The sequence below is a fragment of the Oncorhynchus masou genome, chromosome 1, assembly GCF_036934945.1.
Source record: "Oncorhynchus masou masou isolate Uvic2021 chromosome 1, UVic_Omas_1.1, whole genome shotgun sequence".
Taxonomy (NCBI): domain Eukaryota; kingdom Metazoa; phylum Chordata; class Actinopteri; order Salmoniformes; family Salmonidae; genus Oncorhynchus; species Oncorhynchus masou.
Genome location: NC_088212.1, coordinates 34,779,750 through 34,799,411, shown reverse-complemented (window position 1 = coordinate 34,799,411; position 19,662 = coordinate 34,779,750). Strand labels below are relative to the sequence as shown.

The following is a 19,662-nucleotide window of genomic DNA, read 5'->3' as shown; positions in this document are numbered from 1 at the left end:
AAGTTAAAGCTTGGTCGCAAATGGGTCTTCCAAATGGACAATGACCCCAAGCATACATCCAAAGTTGTGGCGAAATGGCTTAAGGACAACAAAGTCAAGGTATTGGAGTGACCATCACAAAGCCCTGACCACAATCTTATAGAAAATTTTTGGGCAGAACTGAAAAAGCGTGTGCGAGCAAGTAGGCCTACAAACCTGACACAGTTACACCAGCTCTGTCAGGAGGATTGGGTCAAAATTCAACCAACTTATTGTGGAAGCTTGTGGAAGGCTACCCGAAATGTTTGACCCAAGTTAAACCATTTGAAGGCAATGCTACCAAATACTAATTGAGTGTATATAAACTTTTGACCCACTGGGAATGTGATGAAAGAAATAAAAGCTGAAAGAAATCATTCTCTCTACTATTATTCTGACATTTCACATTCTTAAAATAAAGTGGTGAGCCTAACTGACCTAAGACAGGGAATTTCTACTAGGATTAAATGTCAGGAATTGGGAAAAACTGAGTTTAAACGTATTTGGCTAAGGTATATGTAAACTTTCGACTTCAACTGAATCTCGTACCGGAGTAATACGGATGAGCTCAAAACATTACTAATCACAAATTACTCAAGGGATCATGATAATTTTCTGGTAAAAATATATGTTTACACCCCTATATTGAAAGTGGGGGTGCAGCTGCTCCGTTTGCTCCATTGCTCAGGCAACTATCTTAGCATAGCAATGTACCTCAGTCTCCAGGCTCATACAGTTGTTGTGGAGTACAGTTAGCTAGTCAGCAAGCTGCTATGGTATAGCTAGCCAGTCAGTCCTACATACACTGTAGTTGGCTTAGCCTAGCATTAGCCTCAATGATCTGGATACTAGCATTCATTGGTGCAGTTAGCCAAAGACCTTTTATTGCCTCCTGAAGGCCTGCACTGTTTCCCTTTCATCCTCTTAAGCTTCTAATGGGTATTTTCCAACATACTCAGTGATTATGACCTCATCCTTACTCAGCCCTCTCTGCTGTGTTTGTCCGTGTCTGTGTGGTCGTTGCCCAGTCCCTTTCCTGCCTGGGACGCAGGTGTATTTATTTTTCTGCCCTGTGGCAGTCATTGTGCCAGGGCATGCCTGCACTTCTGCAGAATTTAAAACAATAAATACACGTTTCCCTCCATGGAGAGAAAATGACTTCAACACACACCTACCTCTTCAGGAGTGGATTAGGAACAGGCCTTTTACAGTGAGATAACAGCCAGTTTCCTTGCGTTTGGAACATCTTACGGTCACTGTCTGAAGTGACCTTCCCGACACCCCTTCTAAAGAAAGACATATAATTTATGTTTAATAGACTAATATAAGTAATGATAGTAGTTTAATAGTTTCTTCTTTGATTGTAAAACTGTTCAAACTCTTTTGAAACTGTGAAACTGCACTGTGACAACCAGAACCAGACGGAGGTATTTTCATAAGCCCCTTTCAAACTCTTAAACTGATATGTTCTTTGGTGATTATAGCATATATACAGTACATTACTACATGGCTTAATTAATACTGTGTGTATTGTACTCTCTTTCACTCTCTGTGATCATAGGTTGAGGTGGGTGGTCTGTGGCTCAGTCGAGAAGGGGGGGTGTGTACTTTCATTCCGTTGCCTTTTTTATATTAAGCGTTAATCCCACCAGTTACCTTGGTAACTGTCTGCCCCCCTCCACTCCCATGCCCCCTGGCTGGGCAGACCCACCAGGGCCTGTCCAGTCTGCCTGGTACAGTAATTACAGGAAGGACCTCGGCTCTAATGGTCCAGTGACTAGGTCAGGAATGCCGATTTGATGTCTTTGTTTAAGTGCTCTTTCAGAACGAGTCACTCGTTGCTTCACCTCTTTCATTTCTAATCTGACAGAAATAAGAAAGCTACTTTGTTTTCCAAGGCAGAGCTGTGAGGAGCTCTGTTAGCCTGGGCACCTGTACACCTGCATGCTACATTACTGTCTGGGCAGCTAGAGTATGGTGCAGGCATCAGGATGTCTGTATGAGGACGCGTCCCAGATGGCATCCTATTCCCTATATAGTGCAATACTTTTAACCAGACCCTATGACTGAGTGTATGATTCCTACAGAGACAGGGAGTCAGAGAGACTAGTTCTGTAATGTTGAAAGGGTGGGTCTCTCTCTCTCTGACGCCAGATTTATTTCAGCTGTGGAGGGGGTGGTGTTGGGGTCGAACACTCTCAGTCTGCTCCCCTCAGAGTGAGTATTGTTGGGGCTCTGTCACACCCGCTGACTCCATGGGGGCAGCAGGAGGGTTAGTCTCAAGCCATTTCCTGGAAAAGCTAAATCATTTTGGATATAAAGTTAACAAAGTTCAGTTTTGAATTAAAGTTGGTTTTGAGTGAGAGACCTAGTGGAATCTAACAAGGAGTCAGCGTTTTGTCCACCCACTGACTCCCACGTTAGATGTGTAATGTGTGTGAGCCCAGTCAGTGGTAAAACAAAACAATAATCCATTTGTTGTTATTATTAATCTGTTCTATTATGTTATTATTATGTTGTTGTCAACATCATTGCGTATTGGATAGCTTTTTTACAGTGGCTCAAGAGGCTTTGGTCTGTAATGTTACATAAAGCTTATATCAAGGTTTTCCCAGCATAGACTTGGTGAGGTCTCTGGGCTCCCAATGCCTTGCCCTCCTTGCCCCGGGTCGATAAGATGCCATTCGATTGTTTTTCTCATTGAGCTTTTTCGCTTTGCATTGTTGATTTCATTAGACTTTGCTTCAGTGTATATTTTCACTTCCAAGTATTGTTCCCTGGTGGACTAGTTGTTTAGTGGGGACAAACAGTCCACAATGACAGACCTGAACAGGCTGTTTCTGCTGAGTCAGACCAGGAGCAGTGCCAGGGGGACAGACAGAGCTGTGGTCTGTAACAGATTACACAGCATAACTCCCAAATGGTACCCTATGCCCTTTATAGTGCACAACATTTGATCAGAGCCCATAGGAAACAGGGTGCCATAATGGTACTGTTTAGCTACAAACACTTATGGTCTGTGGCCATTTGTACTCGTACTGTAGCTAGGAGTAATGTGTTGAAGTAACACTTTACCCAGCTGTGTGTTCGTGGCTGTTTTTCAACTGGTTTGTGGCTATGATAGTCATACTCCGTTATGGGTGTTTTCATACTGGGTTTACTTTGAGGTTATGTTTATGAGTAAACCATATGAAAATATTATTGTTTTGTGTTATTCGCTGGTGTAACCCCTTGTAATAAGGGGTTTGTAGTGAGAAACAGGCATTGCTTCTGTTAGTGTGGTTGGAGGCTTACTTGACCTAAATGACTCAATGTTCCCTCTGTCGCTATATTAAATATAGAGGAGTGCTATATTGGATGTGATGCTAAAGGAACTAAATTATTTTGTATTGTATTGTTGCATATGGGGCTCTGGTCAGAAGTAGTGCACTATATGGGGAATAGGATGCCATTTGGAACACAAGCATTGTTTTTAAACTTCTCATATCCACTGCCTCCATAATACCCCATAAAGTAAGAATGTCTCTCCCCACCCTTATCTTTTATTACCCCCAAGGGGAATCTTTCCACCTCCTCCACTAGCCTTCACTAACACACAGTCATTAGATAACACGTATCAAAACAAATTAAGCCTTCAAATCAGAGGCTCTCACTTTTCTAATTAATACTGAGGAAGAGCCCTTTGTGCCATTGTTACCAGAGACCTGACTTGCCAACTCAAACACAGAGAGAGAGAGAGAGAGAGAGAGGGGAGAGAGAGACTAAGAGAGGGGAGAGAGAGACTAAGAGGGGGAGAGAGAGACTAAGAGGAGAGAGAGAGAGACTAAGAGGGAGACTGAGAGAGAGACTAAGAGGGAGACTGAGAGAGAGACTAAGAGGGAGACTGAGAGAGAGACTAAGAGGGAGAGAGAGAGAGAGAGACTGAGAGAGCGAGGCGGAGGGTCAAACAATGGACCCGTATTCCCTTTCTCTCTGCCAATTACAGCACATAACTGTAATCAGCAGGCTAGCTGGACAGTAAGGAAAGAGGCTGGAGTAAGAACATGGTCAAGATTTTGTGTCACTGGCCTACACACTATCCCATAATGTCAAAGTGGAAATATGTTTTCAGGGATTTTTATAAATGAATTAAAAATGAAAAGCTGAAATGTCTTTAGTAAAGAAGTATTCAATCCCATTGTTATGGCAAGCCTTAATAAGTTCAGGAGTACAAATTTGCTAAACAAGTCATATAATAAGTTGCATAGACTGACTGTGTGCAATAATAGTGTTTAACATTTTTTTTTTTATCACTATCTGTACCCCACGTATACAATTATCTGTAAGGTCCCTCAGACAAGCAATGAATTTCAAACACAGATTCAACCACAAAGACCAGGTAGGTTTACCCAATGCTTTGCAGAGAAGGGCACCGATTTGCTGGATGAGTAAAAAAAAAAAGCAGACATTGAATATCCAGTTGAGCATGGTATATCAATACACCCAGTCACTACAAAGATACAGCATCCTTCCTAACTCAGTTGCCGGAGAGCAAGGAAACCGCTCAGGGATTTCACCATTAGGCCAATGGTGACCTTAAAACTGTACGAGTTTAATGGCTGTGATGGGAGAAAACTGAGGATAGATCAACAATATTGTAGTTACACCACAATACTAACCTAAATGGAAAGAAGGCTGTACAGAATACAAATATTCCGAAACATGCATCCTGTATGCAATAAGGCACTAAGAAAGGAAATAAGTAAAACTGCAAAAAATGTGGCGGAAATGTACTTTATGTCCTGAATACAAAGTGTTACATTTGGGGCAAATCCAACACAATGTGTCACTGATTACCACTCTTCATGTTTTCAAGCATGGTGGTGGCTGCATCATGTTATGTGTATGCGTGTCATTGGCAAGGACTAGGGAGTTTTTTGGGATAAATGGAAATGGAGCTAACAACAGGCAAGATCCTAGAGGAAAACCTGGTTCAGTCTGTTTTCAAATTCACCTTTCAGCAGGACAATAACTTAAATCAAAAGGCCAGATATACACTGGAGTTGTTACCAAGATAACATTGATTGTTCCTGAGTGGCCTAATTAAAGTTTTGACTTATATCGGCTTGAAAATCTATGGCAAGACTTGAAAATGGCTGAAAATAGCAATGATCAACAACCAACTTGACAGAGCTTGGAACATTAAAAAAAAAGTGTACAATCCAGGTGTGCAAAGTTCTCAGAGACTTACCCAGAAAGACTCACAGCTGTAATCTCTGCCAAATGTGATTCTAACATGTATTGACTCAGGGGTGTGCATACTTATGTAAGTTACATCTTTTTGTATTTTCAATACATTTGCTAAAATGTCTAAAAATATGTTTTCACTTTGTCATTATGGGGTACTGTGTGTAGATGGATGATAAAATATTGAATCAATTTTGAATTCAGGCTTTAACACAACAAAATGTGGAATAAGTGAAGGGGTATGAATGCTTTTGAAGGCACTGTTACATATATTCATTTTTTATTGTTGGACATGAAAGACTTATTTGAGGAAATATGTTCCAAAGTATTCCCACACATAATAGACAAAACATGAGGAACACCTTCCTAATATTGAGTTGCACCCCCTTTTGCCCTCAGAACTGCCTCATTTTGTCAGGGCATGGACTTGAAAGCGTTCCAAAGGGTTGCTGGCCCATGTTGACTCCAATGCTTCTCACAGTTGTCAAGTTGGCTGGATGTCCTTTGGGTGGTGGACCTTTCTTGATACACACGGGAAACTGTTGAGCATGAAAAACCCAGCAGCGTTGCAGTTCTTGTCACACTCAAACCGGTGCGCCTGACACATACCACGACACCCCATTCAAAGGCACTTCAATATTTTGTCTTGCCCATTCACCCTCTGAATGGCACACATACACATTCCATAGCTCAACTGTCTCAAGGCTTAAAAATCCTTCTTTAACCTCTCCTTCCCTTTATCTACACTGATTGAAGTGGATTTAACAGGTGACATCAATAAGGGATCATAGCTTTCACCTGGTCAGTCTGTCATGGAAAGAGCAGGTGTTCCTAATGTTTTGTACACTCAGTTTATGTGATCGTATACAAATGTAAGCAAGGTTTGAAATTGCTATGTTTTAGTCAAATGTTATTTCTGTTATTTCTTGCAGTCATTTTGCATCTACAAATGACTTGGAATTATGTTCCGGACCCCTGACGATCTGCTCAAGAAAAATCTAGTTGATGATCCCTGCTTTAATGTGTTAAGATATATAAATAGGATAAAAAAACTAGAATTGACATGGCATCAGTTGTGTGTGTTCTATTTGTCCAATTTAGACAGATTTAGATCAGGCAGTGGTATGAACACCTATCACTGCTGAAGCTAGTGATTACAGGTGTGGTTGGTTAAGTCAGGCTGCTGTAATTAGATGGTAGTGTAAATTCCAGGTAAATAGTTATTAGGTTAAGCAGGTTGGGAAACATGTCCAAACACCTATTGAGTGGTTGGATTCCATGACTTAACATTCTGTTTTTAGGTGAATTTCTAACTTGAGATGCGACTCCAGCCCTCTCGTAATTCTCCCACTGATATCACTTCTCATCCTTGTGTTATGATGGTTAGTTGTTGAGTGTATTGTTTGTCATATCTGTGGTTGTGCAGGATGCTACTTCTGTATCCCTTCTGTCTCTGATACATTCAAAAACATGTTTTTCTGCATGTTTCTTCATTTTCCTCATAGCTGTGGATTTACATAACCAGTTGTGTTTACTTTTTTCCTGCTGTTGTCTAATCCTTTTTTTTTCTGTGTCATGTTCCTCAACTCCCAGTCCTATCCCACCAAATGAATACTTGTCTGTTCTGTGTGGGAACTTGCATGTGTGTGCGATGGAGAGAGGGTCTGGTCCTGTGCCACGCTCTCCTCCGGGTCCCGTAAGTCTGTTTGCTTTCAGATGTGGTCCTTAACAATACCCTCCACTCCCCACACAGACCCTATCACACACACTCTGCTCTGAGCGCGCTGAGAAAACAACCCACAGCCATAACAGGAGCTGGAACAGTGGCCTGCTCTATAGGAAAAATGTGCTCTCACATCCTGGACGCCTGCCTCTCCCCATACTGTCCTTTATAGATTACATGAAAGTCCCCAAAAATGTCAGGAAAACAACACTCATGCATTGCTAATTCAATTTTGCTCTTGAGAAAACAGAGAAAAATACACCTTTTGATTGATAAAATAATAAATATTTCCATCTGTCCCCTAGATACTGGTGAAGAAAGGCCTTTGTGTTGTTGCTTCACCGCTGGGGGTTGAACAAAGGAGAGGGGATAAGTTTTCTTATGACTGTTAGACACCACCCTGCTCCTCCGGGGTAAGCGGGTAAAACTAGAAGTAACAAGAGGGAGAGAGAAATGTCATGTCCAGAATCACACTCCTGTTATGGAGGCTGGGCCATGTCTGAAACAGTGACACAGAGGAGAGCGAGAACAGAGGGAGGAGAGGCCTGACTAACAGACAGCAGTGACAGTCTCATTATGTTGCAGAGGGAGCATGTTCAAGTCCTACTGTAGGATTGATTGTCTCTCAGCCCAACATGACAGCCATCCAGAACTGCAAGGTTCAGATGAGAGGGATTGCTGCAGGGCTGGGGGGAGTGGCTCCGGCCTCCGGGTACAGGTTTCCCTCAGGCACAGATTACAACACTGACCTTAGATCAACGCCTAGGGACAAGTTATTCCTCTGGGAAGCGGATGGGGATTGACCTGAGGAAATGTGAGAGGTCATAAGGTCACAGCGGGGTTAAGACTGTATTGATCCTGTGTGTTTCTGTATTGGTAGATCCTAGATGAGATTGCAGAGCATGGCATCAGGATCTACCAACTGCCAGACGCTGACTCAGATGAGGATGAGGAGTTCAAGGAGCAGACACGAATACTGAAGGTACGACACACACAGAAAGTCTGCGTCCCAAATGGCACACTACTCCCTATATAATGCACTACTTTTGACCAGAGTTCTAAGGGCCTTAGTCAAAAGAAAGTAGTGCGCTATAAAGGGAATAGGGTGACATTTGGGACGTAAAAATACTAACACCAACTAAGAGAAAGAAACTCAGGGAGAAACACCATTACTGAATGAGACTGGGAGTGACGTAGAACCACTGTTGTCATTTTTCTCTTAACCACTGGGTTTTAGAATGGGTGAGAATCATACTATTGAAACTGACCCGTTGATCTTTTGAATGGGCTTTATGTTAAATGTAAACGATCTGGTCATTTTTACTTACTCTGGTACGTACAGTGTCTGTAGGTTTTTGCTCCTCCCTTGTACTTGATTGATGAATTAAGGTCACTGATTAGCAAAGAACCTGGTTGTTGAGGCCTTAATTGAAAGGAAAAAACTAAAAGCAGCAGACACTAGGCCCTTCATGGAATGAGTTGGACACCCCTGCTCTAGTAGATTCCACTCATCTTCAATAACCATCATTCTCCTATTCTCTTCTCCACCCATCTCTGCATCCCTCTGTTTTCACACTTCTCCCACTCTGTATCCTCTTTCTATCCCCTTGTTTTCCTTTCCCTCGCATCCACGTCTCTCTACTCCTCCCCCTCTGTCTCCCTCTCTCAGGCGAGCATTCCGTTTTCTGTGATTGGTTCAAACCAGCTGATTGAGGTGAAAGGAAAGAAGATCAGAGGCCGTCTCTACCCCTGGGGGGTCGTAGAGGTGGAGAACCCCGAGCACAACGACTTCCTCAAACTACGCACCATGCTTGTGTAAGTCACCATGACAATGCAATGCGTACCCCTTCAAACATTCAACCTCCAGCTGCGTACCCACTCTAGCACTAGGGTCAGTGCACTCTTAATTTTTTTTTTTTTTTCCATCTTTGTAAGCCTGCCACACACACTATACAATACATTTATTAAACATACAAATGAGTGTGAGTTGTTACAACACATCTCTTGGGAAATGACTAAGAGCTCTTATAGGACTAGGGCACAAATAATAATATAATAATAAATAATTTTGCTCTTTATTTAACCATCTTACATATAAAACCTTATTGTCTGTGCCTGTATTTAGTTTTCATGATAGTGAGGGCCGAGAATCCACTCTCACATAGGTACGTGGTTGTAAAGGGCATCAGTGTCTTAACAGTGCAATTTGCCAAAGCAGGGTACTCTGAGCGCAGCCCAATCCAGAAATCTGGCAGTGGCTTCTGATTAAATTCAATTTTCACAGAACCGCTTCTTGCAATTTCGATGAGGCTCTTTTGTTCAGATATCGGTAAGTGTACTGGAGGCAGGGCATGAAAGGGATAACGAACCCAGTTGTTTGTGTCATCCGTTTAGGAAATGTACCTGCGTAATTGCGCACCCAACTCACTCCGGTGCTTTGCTATATCACATTTAACATTGTCTGTAAGTTTGAGTTCATTTGCATACAAATCATACAGTGATGGAAAGACCTGTGTGTTGTATTTGTTAATGCAGACAGAAAAGAGCGCCAATTTCTTAATCATAGCCTCAATTTTGTCCCACACATCGAATATAGTTGCGGAGAGTCCCTGTAATACTAGATTCACATCATTCAGGCGAGAAAAAACATCACTCAGATAGGCCAGTTGTGTGAGAAACTTGTCATAATGCAAGTGGTCAGACAAGTGAAAATTATGGTCAGTAAAGAAAACATTAAGCTCCTGTCAACACTTTGCCCCTTGATAACCAGCAGACTTTTCTGTATGTTGTAAAAGCGTTACATAGTCGCTGCCCATATCATTGCATAGTGCAGAAAATACACAAGAGTTCAGGGGCCTTGTTTTAACAAGGTGAACCATTTTCACTGTAGTGTCCGAAACATCTTTCAAGCCCTCAGGCATTCCCTTGGCAGCAAGAGCCTCTCGGTGAATTCTGCTGTGTATCCAAGTGGCATCGGGAGAAACTGCTTGCACGCGCATTACCACTCCACTACATCTCCCTGTCATGGCTTTTGCGCCATCAGTACAGATACCAACACATCTTGACCACCAAAGTCCATTTGATGTCACAAAGCTGTCCAGTACTTAAAAAATATCCTCTCCTGGTTTCCAGAAGAAGTTTTCCTTAATTGACCCCCCCCAGGGTTCAATTCTCAGGCCGACTCTTTTCTCTGTATATATCAGTGATGTTGCTCTTGCTGCGGGCGATTCCCTGATCCACCTCTACGCAGACGACACCATTCTGTATACTTCTGGCCCTTCCTTGGACACTGCGCTATCTAACCTCCAAACGAGCTTCAATGCCATACAACACTCCTTCCGAGGCCTCCAACTGCTCTTAAATGCTAGTAAAACCAAATGCATGCTTTTCAACCGTTCGCTGCCTGCACCCGCACGCCTGACTAGCATCACCACCCTGGATGGTTCCGACCTAGAATATGTGGACATCTATAAGTACCTAGGTGTCTGGCTGGACTGCGAACTCTCCTTCCAGACTCATATCAAAGATCTCCAATCCAAAATCAAATCTAGAGTCGGCTTTCTATTTCGCAACAAAGCCTCCTTCACTCACACCGCAAAACTTACCCTAGTAAAACTGACTATCCTACCGATCCTCGACTTCGGCGATGTCATCTACAAAATAGCTTCCAATACTCTACTCAGCAAACTGGATGCAGTTTATCACAGTGCCATCCGTTTTGTTACTAAAGCACCTTATACCACCCACCACTGCGACCTGTATGCTCTCGTCGGCTGGCCCTCGCTACATGTTCGTCGCCAGACCCACTGGCTCCATCTACAAGTCTATGCTAGGTAAAGCTCTGCCTTATCTCAGTTCACTGGTCACGATGGCAACACCCACCCGTAGCACGCGCTCCAGCAGGTGTATCTCACTGATCATCCCGAAAGCCAAAACCTCATTTGGCCGCCTTTCCTTCCAGTTCTCTGCTGCCTGCGACTGGAACGAATTGCAAAAATCTCTGAAGTTGGAGTCTTTTCTCTCCCTCACCAACTTTAAACATCTGCTATCTGAGCAGCTAACCGATCGCTGCAGCTGTACATAGTCCATCAGTATATAGCCCACCCAATTTACCTACCTCATCCCCATACTGTTTTTATTTTATTTACTTTTCTGCTCTTTTGCACACCAGTATCTCTACCTGTACATGTTCACCTGATCATTTATCATTCCAGTGTTAATCTGCTAAATTGTAATTATTCACTCCTATGGCCTATTTATTGCCTACCTCCTCATGCCTTTTGCACACAATGTATATAGATTATTTTTTTTCTACTATGTTATTGACTTGTTTATTGTTTACTCCATGTGTAACTCTGTGTTGTTGTCTGTTCACACTGCTATGCTTTATCTTGGCCAGGTCGCAGTTGCAAATGAGAACTTGTTCTCAACTAGCCTACCTGGTTAAATAAAGGTGAAATAAAAACTAAACGTAATGGACATATACCAGGAGCTGTGCCAGGCCCGCCACGTCTGTTGACTCATCTAGCTGTAACGCATAGAATTCACTGGTTTGTATGCGAGGCAGTAATTGTTTTCGAAACATCTCCTGCTATGTCACTGATACGTCGTGAAACAGTGTTGTTTGATGAAGACAGTCTGTATATTTTTTTGGGGCCTTTTCCCCCAACATTGTTCCAGCCATATCCATGGCAGCAGGAAGAATTAAGTCCTCCACAATAGTATGGGGCTTGCATGTCCTAGCCACTCGGTACCATCATATCATATACAGATGTATACATCATATACATCTGTTGCTTTTGTACATGTCTTACTACTTGAAAGCCGTCTTAATTCTTGCTCAAAAAAGTCCCGTGGCTTAGTTTTCAAATTGGCATGTTTTGTTTCTAAATGTCTGCGCAACAGTGAAGGTTTCATCGAGTTGTGAGGCAGTACTTTTGCACATACATCACACTGTGGCTGAGGGAAGGCACTACTTCCAATATAAGTGAAACCCAAATCAATGTAGCTCTCATCTTATTTGTGCCTCTTCGATGGTCTAACATCCCTGTCGGTTGTTCGGGGCTTTCCCGGGTAAGGAGGCAGTAGCTGTTCGGCTGCATCAGATTCACAACTGTCAGTGTCCATGCTAGCTGGGCTAACAACAAATGTAGAATTACTGATGCTAGCATTGGATGTACTCGTGGAAGTAGAACAGCTTGTGTTGTTGACAGGTGCAGGTATAGTACTGTAAAATGAGGCTACTCAGGCGAGAAAAAAACCTCACCCAAATGTATAGCCCTTTTGGAAAATGTTAATGTTTGAAAATGTGGAGAAGAAAAAAATGTGAATCACATTTTTATTTGGCGTACCCCTCCCTGATTTAGAGTAAATGTAAAAGTAATCTATGCATGCTCTTACTTATGTTGGATATGTATTGCTATACTGACACTTAGTGGTTGAACACAGAACTTCAAGTCTGTCCATCTGTTGCACAGTGTAGTAGTCTAGTCGAGTGGGTTTTATGGGGGTTTGCACAAACCAAATTGTGATATTGAAATGCGTGATGGTTGTGTGTGTTTTCAGCACCCACATGCAGGACCTCCAGGAGGTCACTCAGGACCTGCACTACGAGAACTTCCGTTCAGAGAGACTGAAGAGACCTGGCAGGTCAGTCTCCTATCTGCAGTGTTTCTCTCTCTCACACACACTCTGTCTGGGCTGATACTACTCTAACATATTACAGTAGTTAATATGTTCCCTTAAACATTCCCTACAGAGCTGTGGAGGAGGATATGATGGACAAAGACCAGATTCTCCTGCAGAAGGAGGCTGAGGTGAGTAGCTACTGCAGCACTGGATGCTCTCATAGGGTTAACTAGGTCCTAGGATGCTCTCATAGGGTTAACTAGGTCCTAGGATGCTCTCATAGGGTTAACTAGGTCCTAGGATGCTCTCATAGGGTTAACTAGGTCCTAGGATGCTCTCATAGGGTTAACTAGGTCCTAGGATGCTCTCATAGGGTTAACTAGGTCCTAGGTAATAAATTAATGGGGTAAGTTGAGCCACGGGACAGGGTACGTTAAGCTGCCTACAAATTTATGTACTGAATAAAATATTACAACTACCTTTTTAAAACCATGTCTATCTTAATTTACAAACATAATTCAACACAATCACAATCGCTTTTTTGTCTTTTAACCATTTTAAGCATATTTTAAACAGGCTTAACACCTAACACTTTGTACTTTTTTAAACACAGGTCCTGTTTTTACTTCATATCCCAGAGATAATGCCATGCATTATGCCCTTCAATTTGCCCAACTTACCCCATGGCCATTGGCTCAACTTACCCCAAGATAAACATTTTGACTATAGTAGCACATACAGCTACAAGGATGCACTTTCATGCTAGGTTTATGACCTCATATTGAAGATTATAGAGACCCCAACTGATGTATAGAACAATCTTTAAATTATCTACTTTGGTTTAGATACAAGCATCATGAAAACTTTAACGCAATACATTCATTTGACTTGGTAAAAATCTGTTTTTGGACCTTACTTGCTTATCACTTCTTCCATGTGGTAATCGTCCGGGTTATTGTCCATTTGGAAGATCCATTTGCGACCAAGCTTTAACTTCCTGACTGATGTCTTGAAATGTTGCTTCACTATATGCACATAATTGTCCTTCCTCATGATGCCATCTATTTTGTGAAGTGCACCAGTCCCTCCTGCAGCAAAGCACCCTCACAACATGATGCTGCCATCCCCGTGCTTCACGGTTGGGATGGTGTTCTTCGGCTTGCAAGCCTCCCCCTTTTTCCTCCAAACATAACGATGGTCATTATGGCCAAACAGTTCTATTTTTGTTTCATCAGACCAGAGGACATTTCTCCAAAAAGTACAATCTTTGTCCCCATGTGAAGTTGCAAACCGTAGTCTGGCTTTTTTTATGGTGGTTTTGGAGCAGCGGCCTTTCAGGTTATGTCGATGTAGGACTCGTTGTACTGTGGATATAGACACACCTGTTTCCTCCAGCATCTTCACAAGGTCCTTTGCTATTGTTCTGGGATTGATTTGCACTTTTCGCACCAAAGTACGTTCATCTCTAGGAGACAGAACGCGTCTCCTTCCTGAGCGGTATGACAGCTGTGTGGTCCCATGGTGTTTATACTTGAGTACTATTGTTTGTACAGATGAACGTGGTACCTTCAGGCGTTTGGAAATTGCTCCCAAGGATGAACCAGACTTGTGGAGGTCTTTAAAAAAAATCTGAGGTCTTGCCTGATTTCTTTTGATTTTGCCATGATGTCAAACTAAGAGGCACTTGGTTTGAAGGTAGGCCTTGAAATACATCCACAGGTAAACCTCCAATTGATTCAAATGATGTGAATTAGCCTATCAGAAGCTTCTGAAGCCATGACATAATTTTTTAGAAGTTTACAAGCTGCTTTTTAATGACTTAGTCAACTTGCGATACAGTGAATTATAAGTGAAATAATCTGTCTGTAAACAATTATTGGAAAATTTACTTGTGTCATACACAAAGTAGATGTCCTAACCAACTTGCCAAAACTATAGTTTGTTAACAAGAAATTGTGGAGTGGTTGAAACACTTAGGTTGGAGTCATTAAAACTAGTTTATGTAAACTTCTGACTTCAACTGTAAATGTAGCCTGGCAAAAGTAAACCCAGCACAGGACACAAACTAATTTGGGGTTGTTTGTTCTGTCGAATTGTAAGTTTAAAATAGGATAATGTAGGAGACAAATCACCGCAAGGGGGGGGTCACCATAAAGTAAAGTTCAGTCGAAATCACAATCAAGTGAAATACATCTGTTAGTAATAGTGGCTCAATGCCCACATGATACCCTAACCCCAAATCAAACAGATTCTCATCTCACCCATTCAGCACCTTCTTATTAATGTTATTAACTCCACAACATGGTTGTGAGAGCACTGGTATTCAGCTAGCAAGAAGCTACACTATGTGTTCAAGGTTTATGTTCAATAACTGATGTTAAGAGGTTTTCAGTCAAACAGCAAAATATTCTTTAGAGATTGGCACATTGTTTGCTGAATCCTGAAGACTCTTAAAGTGTTTGCACTTGTAGTGGTGTAGTTTTTAACAACACTAGTACCAAATTAGGGATGTAACCCTATAAGCAGAGTCACAGACCCACATTCCTGTAGAAAAGCAGCTTGGGATTCCAGATCAGTTTAGCAAAGTGTTCCGTTTGATCGCATTCCTTCAGTTTGCAACACACAGAGTTCTATAAAGTACAAACCTGGTTTGATGTAGATTTAAATATGAAAGTAAATCTATTATTCAGTCACACGCCCCTACCCAACTGTGAAAATGAGTTGGAGTCCATTTTACCCCGATTGAGTGAAGTCAGATTTTCCACTTGAAATCTTATCCACAACCACAAGATGGATATATTTTCTATTGTGTAAAAAAAAAAAAATTGTTTTTACATTAAGGCTCTCAAAAATGTACGTGGCTCATTGTATTATCTTTTTACAATGGATACAATTTGTGGTGTTTGGAATGACTGATAGTCTCTGGTATTTGTTTCACTCAACTGTCTTTCCTTCTCTTCTCTCTGTAGCTGAGGCGTATGCAGCAGATGATTTCCCAGATGCAGGCGCAGATGAAGATGAAGGGAGACGAGTGAAAATAGAGGGATTGAAAGTGGGAGTGGGGGAAGAGATGAGAGGAGCACCACACCCCTCAACCCCACTGTGCGTCTGCATCTCCATCATGGACGTTCTGCTGGACACACACACACATCACTCCATATCTCTGTGTGTCAGTCAATCAATCAAGCAATCAACCACCCAATTGGATGTTCCCCTCTCTAACATAATTGTAATTATAAAATCTTCAATTTGGCCTCTATTTTACCATGGTACTGAGATCCACTGATCTGCAAGTCTCAGTATTGTTTTGGGAACTGTTACTCACGTTGTAACACGTTTCATACGGAGGTATGTTTGTCTGGAGTGTTATCCTTTATTGTGTAATGTTATGGGTTATGATATAATGTTAAGGCATACTGTAAAGACAGAAATTTCATGTTCTCCCAATAGGTGACTAAAGATGATGTCCATGTGTTTTCATCCGCACTATTCTTCTGTCTTATGTACAATGTAGATCTTGCATTGCCAACAGTACTAATATCTCATTGGTTAGACAACAATAAGACTTCAGTGTTTACAGAATGTTTAGGGAATGTTTTGAGTAATTTAAAGTGGCTATCAGCAGTTGAAACAATAGCAAAGCTTTCACCCCACTGTTGTTACGGTTAAAAGCTGGGGGGAAGGACTGGAGAAATGTGACCACTCAAATTCAAAGACAGAGTTATGGATGCAAGGACTGACCATCCATTACATCACAATGATAGTTTTAACCATGTTTTTAGGCTATACAGTGTTTGTTTACATTTACTTTGTTTACAAACATTGGAGTCAAACATATTATATTTTGGTTTCTGTTTAAGTATGACAGTTGTGCTTTGCTCATGAGGCTTTTGTAAGTTATATTCTTCAATAATCAATAGGTACATATCATTAATTTGTAAATCCAAAAATGACGGTAGCAACTGCTTACTGCCCCTTTAAAGGAAGGTTTGTTGAGAGCTGGATGTTGTGTTTGTACCATTTGCAACCTGTCTGCTTTCACATTTGGAGCACAGCTGAGGACTCAGTCCATGCTGTAGGAGTAGTAATAATAGTGTCCCTCGGGTGGCGCTGTAGTCTAACAACACAACAACTATAAGGGTAATAATATATAAGGGTAATACAGGCTTGTGTGGAAGTATCCCACAGTCTCACATTTTATTTTAAACTTTATCACTTTTGCTCTATATTATGAAAGATTTATGTAACTTAACTTTGTCTGTGCCTCTGTTGTATTGGATGGAGACCAGTGCAGGCTGGTGGAAGGAACTATAGGGTGATGGGCTCATTGTAATGGCTGGAATGGAGGAATGAAATAAATGGAACGAAGTGGTTTCCATATGTTTGATAATGTTCCATTTATTCCATTCCAGCCATTACAATGAGTCTGTTTTCCTACAGCTCCTCCCACCAGCCTCCACTGATGGAGACGGTTTGCCTTTGGTCTCTCTGGATCAGTCTCCTCAGACGAGGTTTTACTGAGCTGAATTCCTCACCATGTAATCTTATAAGTCAAGTATCAACAGCAGAAGGCTGTTGGTTGTGTCGTCATTATACAGAGAATATTTGCCCTTGTGTTTGAGGAATGCTCTGAAGTGACTTGATAGCTAAAATATGTATGTATCATGTTGGTGGACGTACTGTCTAGAATAAATGTTGGTGCACTCAAGATGCAACTGATAATGCTTGTTAACTGATCATGTTAATTCAAGTGTTTTCAAACCATGCACAACCGTGTGTTGGTTAATATACTTTTTTTTAATCGCCTAAGACTTGCACTACAAAACCTTACATCACCCTTTGTCTTTAAAAGTTACATTACATTATGAGCAGTCTTAGTGTAGATGTGTTTTTGTTTATTTGGTCATGTTCTTTTGGGTTTTCCTAAAGGGGGTCTTCATTTTATCACAATGATTTACTGTATGCACAAACATACTGACATGTTCTGATATTGGCTAGCTCCATGGAACTTACAGTATTGAACACAATTCCATTTCCTGAATTCCTAACTATATTCTGATTCACCATGTCTGCCAGCCCACTCTAGGCTGCTGACTGTTATACAGTGAACACACTAACGCCTCTCAATGTGTCCTTCGTGTTTAAGAGCGTTATCGTCAGTCAGTGTGTCATTGTCTATGTAACTTGTTTCTTTCTGCCTAGTTGATCAACGGATTTGTACCTTTGAACCCTGGAGGCATTAACCCAGCGTTTCCCAAACTCGGTCCTGGGGACCCCAAGAGGTGCATATTTAGTTGTTTGCCCAAGTACTACACAGCTGATTCAAATAATCAACTCATCAAGCTTTAATTATTTGAATCAGCTGTGTAATGCTATGGGGGGAAAAAACTAAATGTGTACTCCTTAAGGTCCCTAGGACTTAATTTGGGAAACACCGTAATTAACCTCATTGTGCTTGAAACGTTTTTTTAGTAGTGTCTCAACTTTTGTACTCCATTTTCAGAAATACAGTTTCCATAGAAACACACTTGTTGTCAGAGTGCTTTTTTTTTACAGGTCATAGGTATGATGATGTGCATTTGAGTGGCCATGTAGAAAAACAAAGGCAATGGGATTGAATGGAGACGAAGGTTTCTAGTTGTCAAGCCTTCTCGACCTCTATCAAATTGAAAACACTAGATAAGAAGCTGCTGTGGAGGTTGGTGTAGCAGTGTTGCTAAATGGTGAAAAGCTGATATCACAGAATGATGCATGGATAGGAAGCATGCCACAGTCTTATTCCCTTATACTTGGTGCACGTCTAGATGTTGAAAAATTAAGATTTCAAACATATGAGTGAGAAGTTTGAACAGCATTAATTATGGAAGCTGCATACAATATTGATGATATGGACAAGTAAGATCATAGGAAACCTCTCCATCCACGATTGGGTACCACATAGATGAGGGCGGGGTTCTGCACGATATTGCAACACCCTCTCCCACAACCTGTCTGGCTGCTGTGGTAGCGCGGAGAAGGAACGGACGCGTGCGTTTACCGAGCAGTCCGTCCGTTCTGAAGCGACACGGAGGGGAGGAGAGAGGCGAAAATGACGACCAACATCCGATACAAGAGCCGTATCCCGATCAAATCGGGTAAGCATAAGGATAATAATTACGATTATGCATAAAGGCAATTATAACGCGGTCCATTTCAATGATTGTCTTTCTCTGTCGGTCTCTCGCCTTCTAAATTCTCTATGGGCGTCGTTCTGCATATCTCCACCTGTGTTTCATCCCCCACAATGACCAACAGACGAGACAGTTGAGGTAAGGACAACGTTTATTTCTATTAAAAAATATGTACAAAATTGTTATCTGTGTTCAACGCTGTGTTCAACGCTTTTAGGCGATACATAGAATCAAATTTCATATCAAGCGTGGTAGCCTAGACACTCAGTTTTTTTTCCCAAATTCGCTTCGTATGGCGTCATATAGCCTAGATAGCCTAGTAGCAAGCCTTGGCCTAGCAAACGTGAGCTGCATCATCATTCCGATGCCCTAAAGATTACTACTGTTGTTGTTTTGCCACCGCAATACAGGGTAGAGTGAGCGTCACACCGCCAGAAGGATAAAATGTCATTTATGCATACAGACACAAGATGCATACGCAGCGAGTGGTACCCAAGGGCTCGCCTCTCATCCTCGGGCATCCATGCATCATTCTAGGCAAGCCGCTTGTTGGGGGTGTGAAAGTGACCCGCTCCATATAGTTACTGGAAAGCCTATTGGTCTTTCCCTCTGTAATCCCGGGGTTGCTTGCAATTTTATAGATTTCCTTGAGTGAGCCCTGTGTGTGTCCGTATGTAGCTCAGGTGTAGCTTGGTGGGAGACCAGCAGCACACTGAGTCTCAGGTGTATCGATCTCCTCTCTCTTTGCTCTGGGGATGATGATGACAGAAGCTTTAGATGCTGTTCTGTTCGAAGGTTGTTGCTGGAACCTTGTGTAGCTAGATTGTAAGTAGGCAGCATGCAGCAATGGTGACTAAAGGCATAATGCTAGCAGACGTCTATCTCAGTCAAAGCTAA

The 19,662-nt window shown here is 41.9% G+C and overlaps 1 protein-coding gene across 2 annotated transcripts in view; it reads left to right on the top strand.

Annotated features, from left to right (window-relative positions):
- The window catches only part of LOC135542904 (septin-2-like), a 46,342-nt gene extending 28,220 nt beyond the window's left edge, over positions 1-18,122 (top strand). For both annotated transcript variants that reach the window (XM_064970050.1, XM_064970057.1), the window contains exons 8-12: positions 7,848-7,949; positions 8,637-8,782; positions 12,533-12,616; positions 12,726-12,783; positions 15,565-18,122. In XM_064970050.1, coding sequence (XP_064826122.1) covers positions 7,848-7,949; positions 8,637-8,782; positions 12,533-12,616; positions 12,726-12,783; positions 15,565-15,630 — 456 coding nt within the window. In that variant the 3' untranslated portion in view covers positions 15,631-18,122. The remainder of the gene's footprint in view (positions 1-7,847; positions 7,950-8,636; positions 8,783-12,532; positions 12,617-12,725; positions 12,784-15,564) is intronic.
- The last annotated feature ends 1,540 nt before the right edge of the window (positions 18,123-19,662 follow it).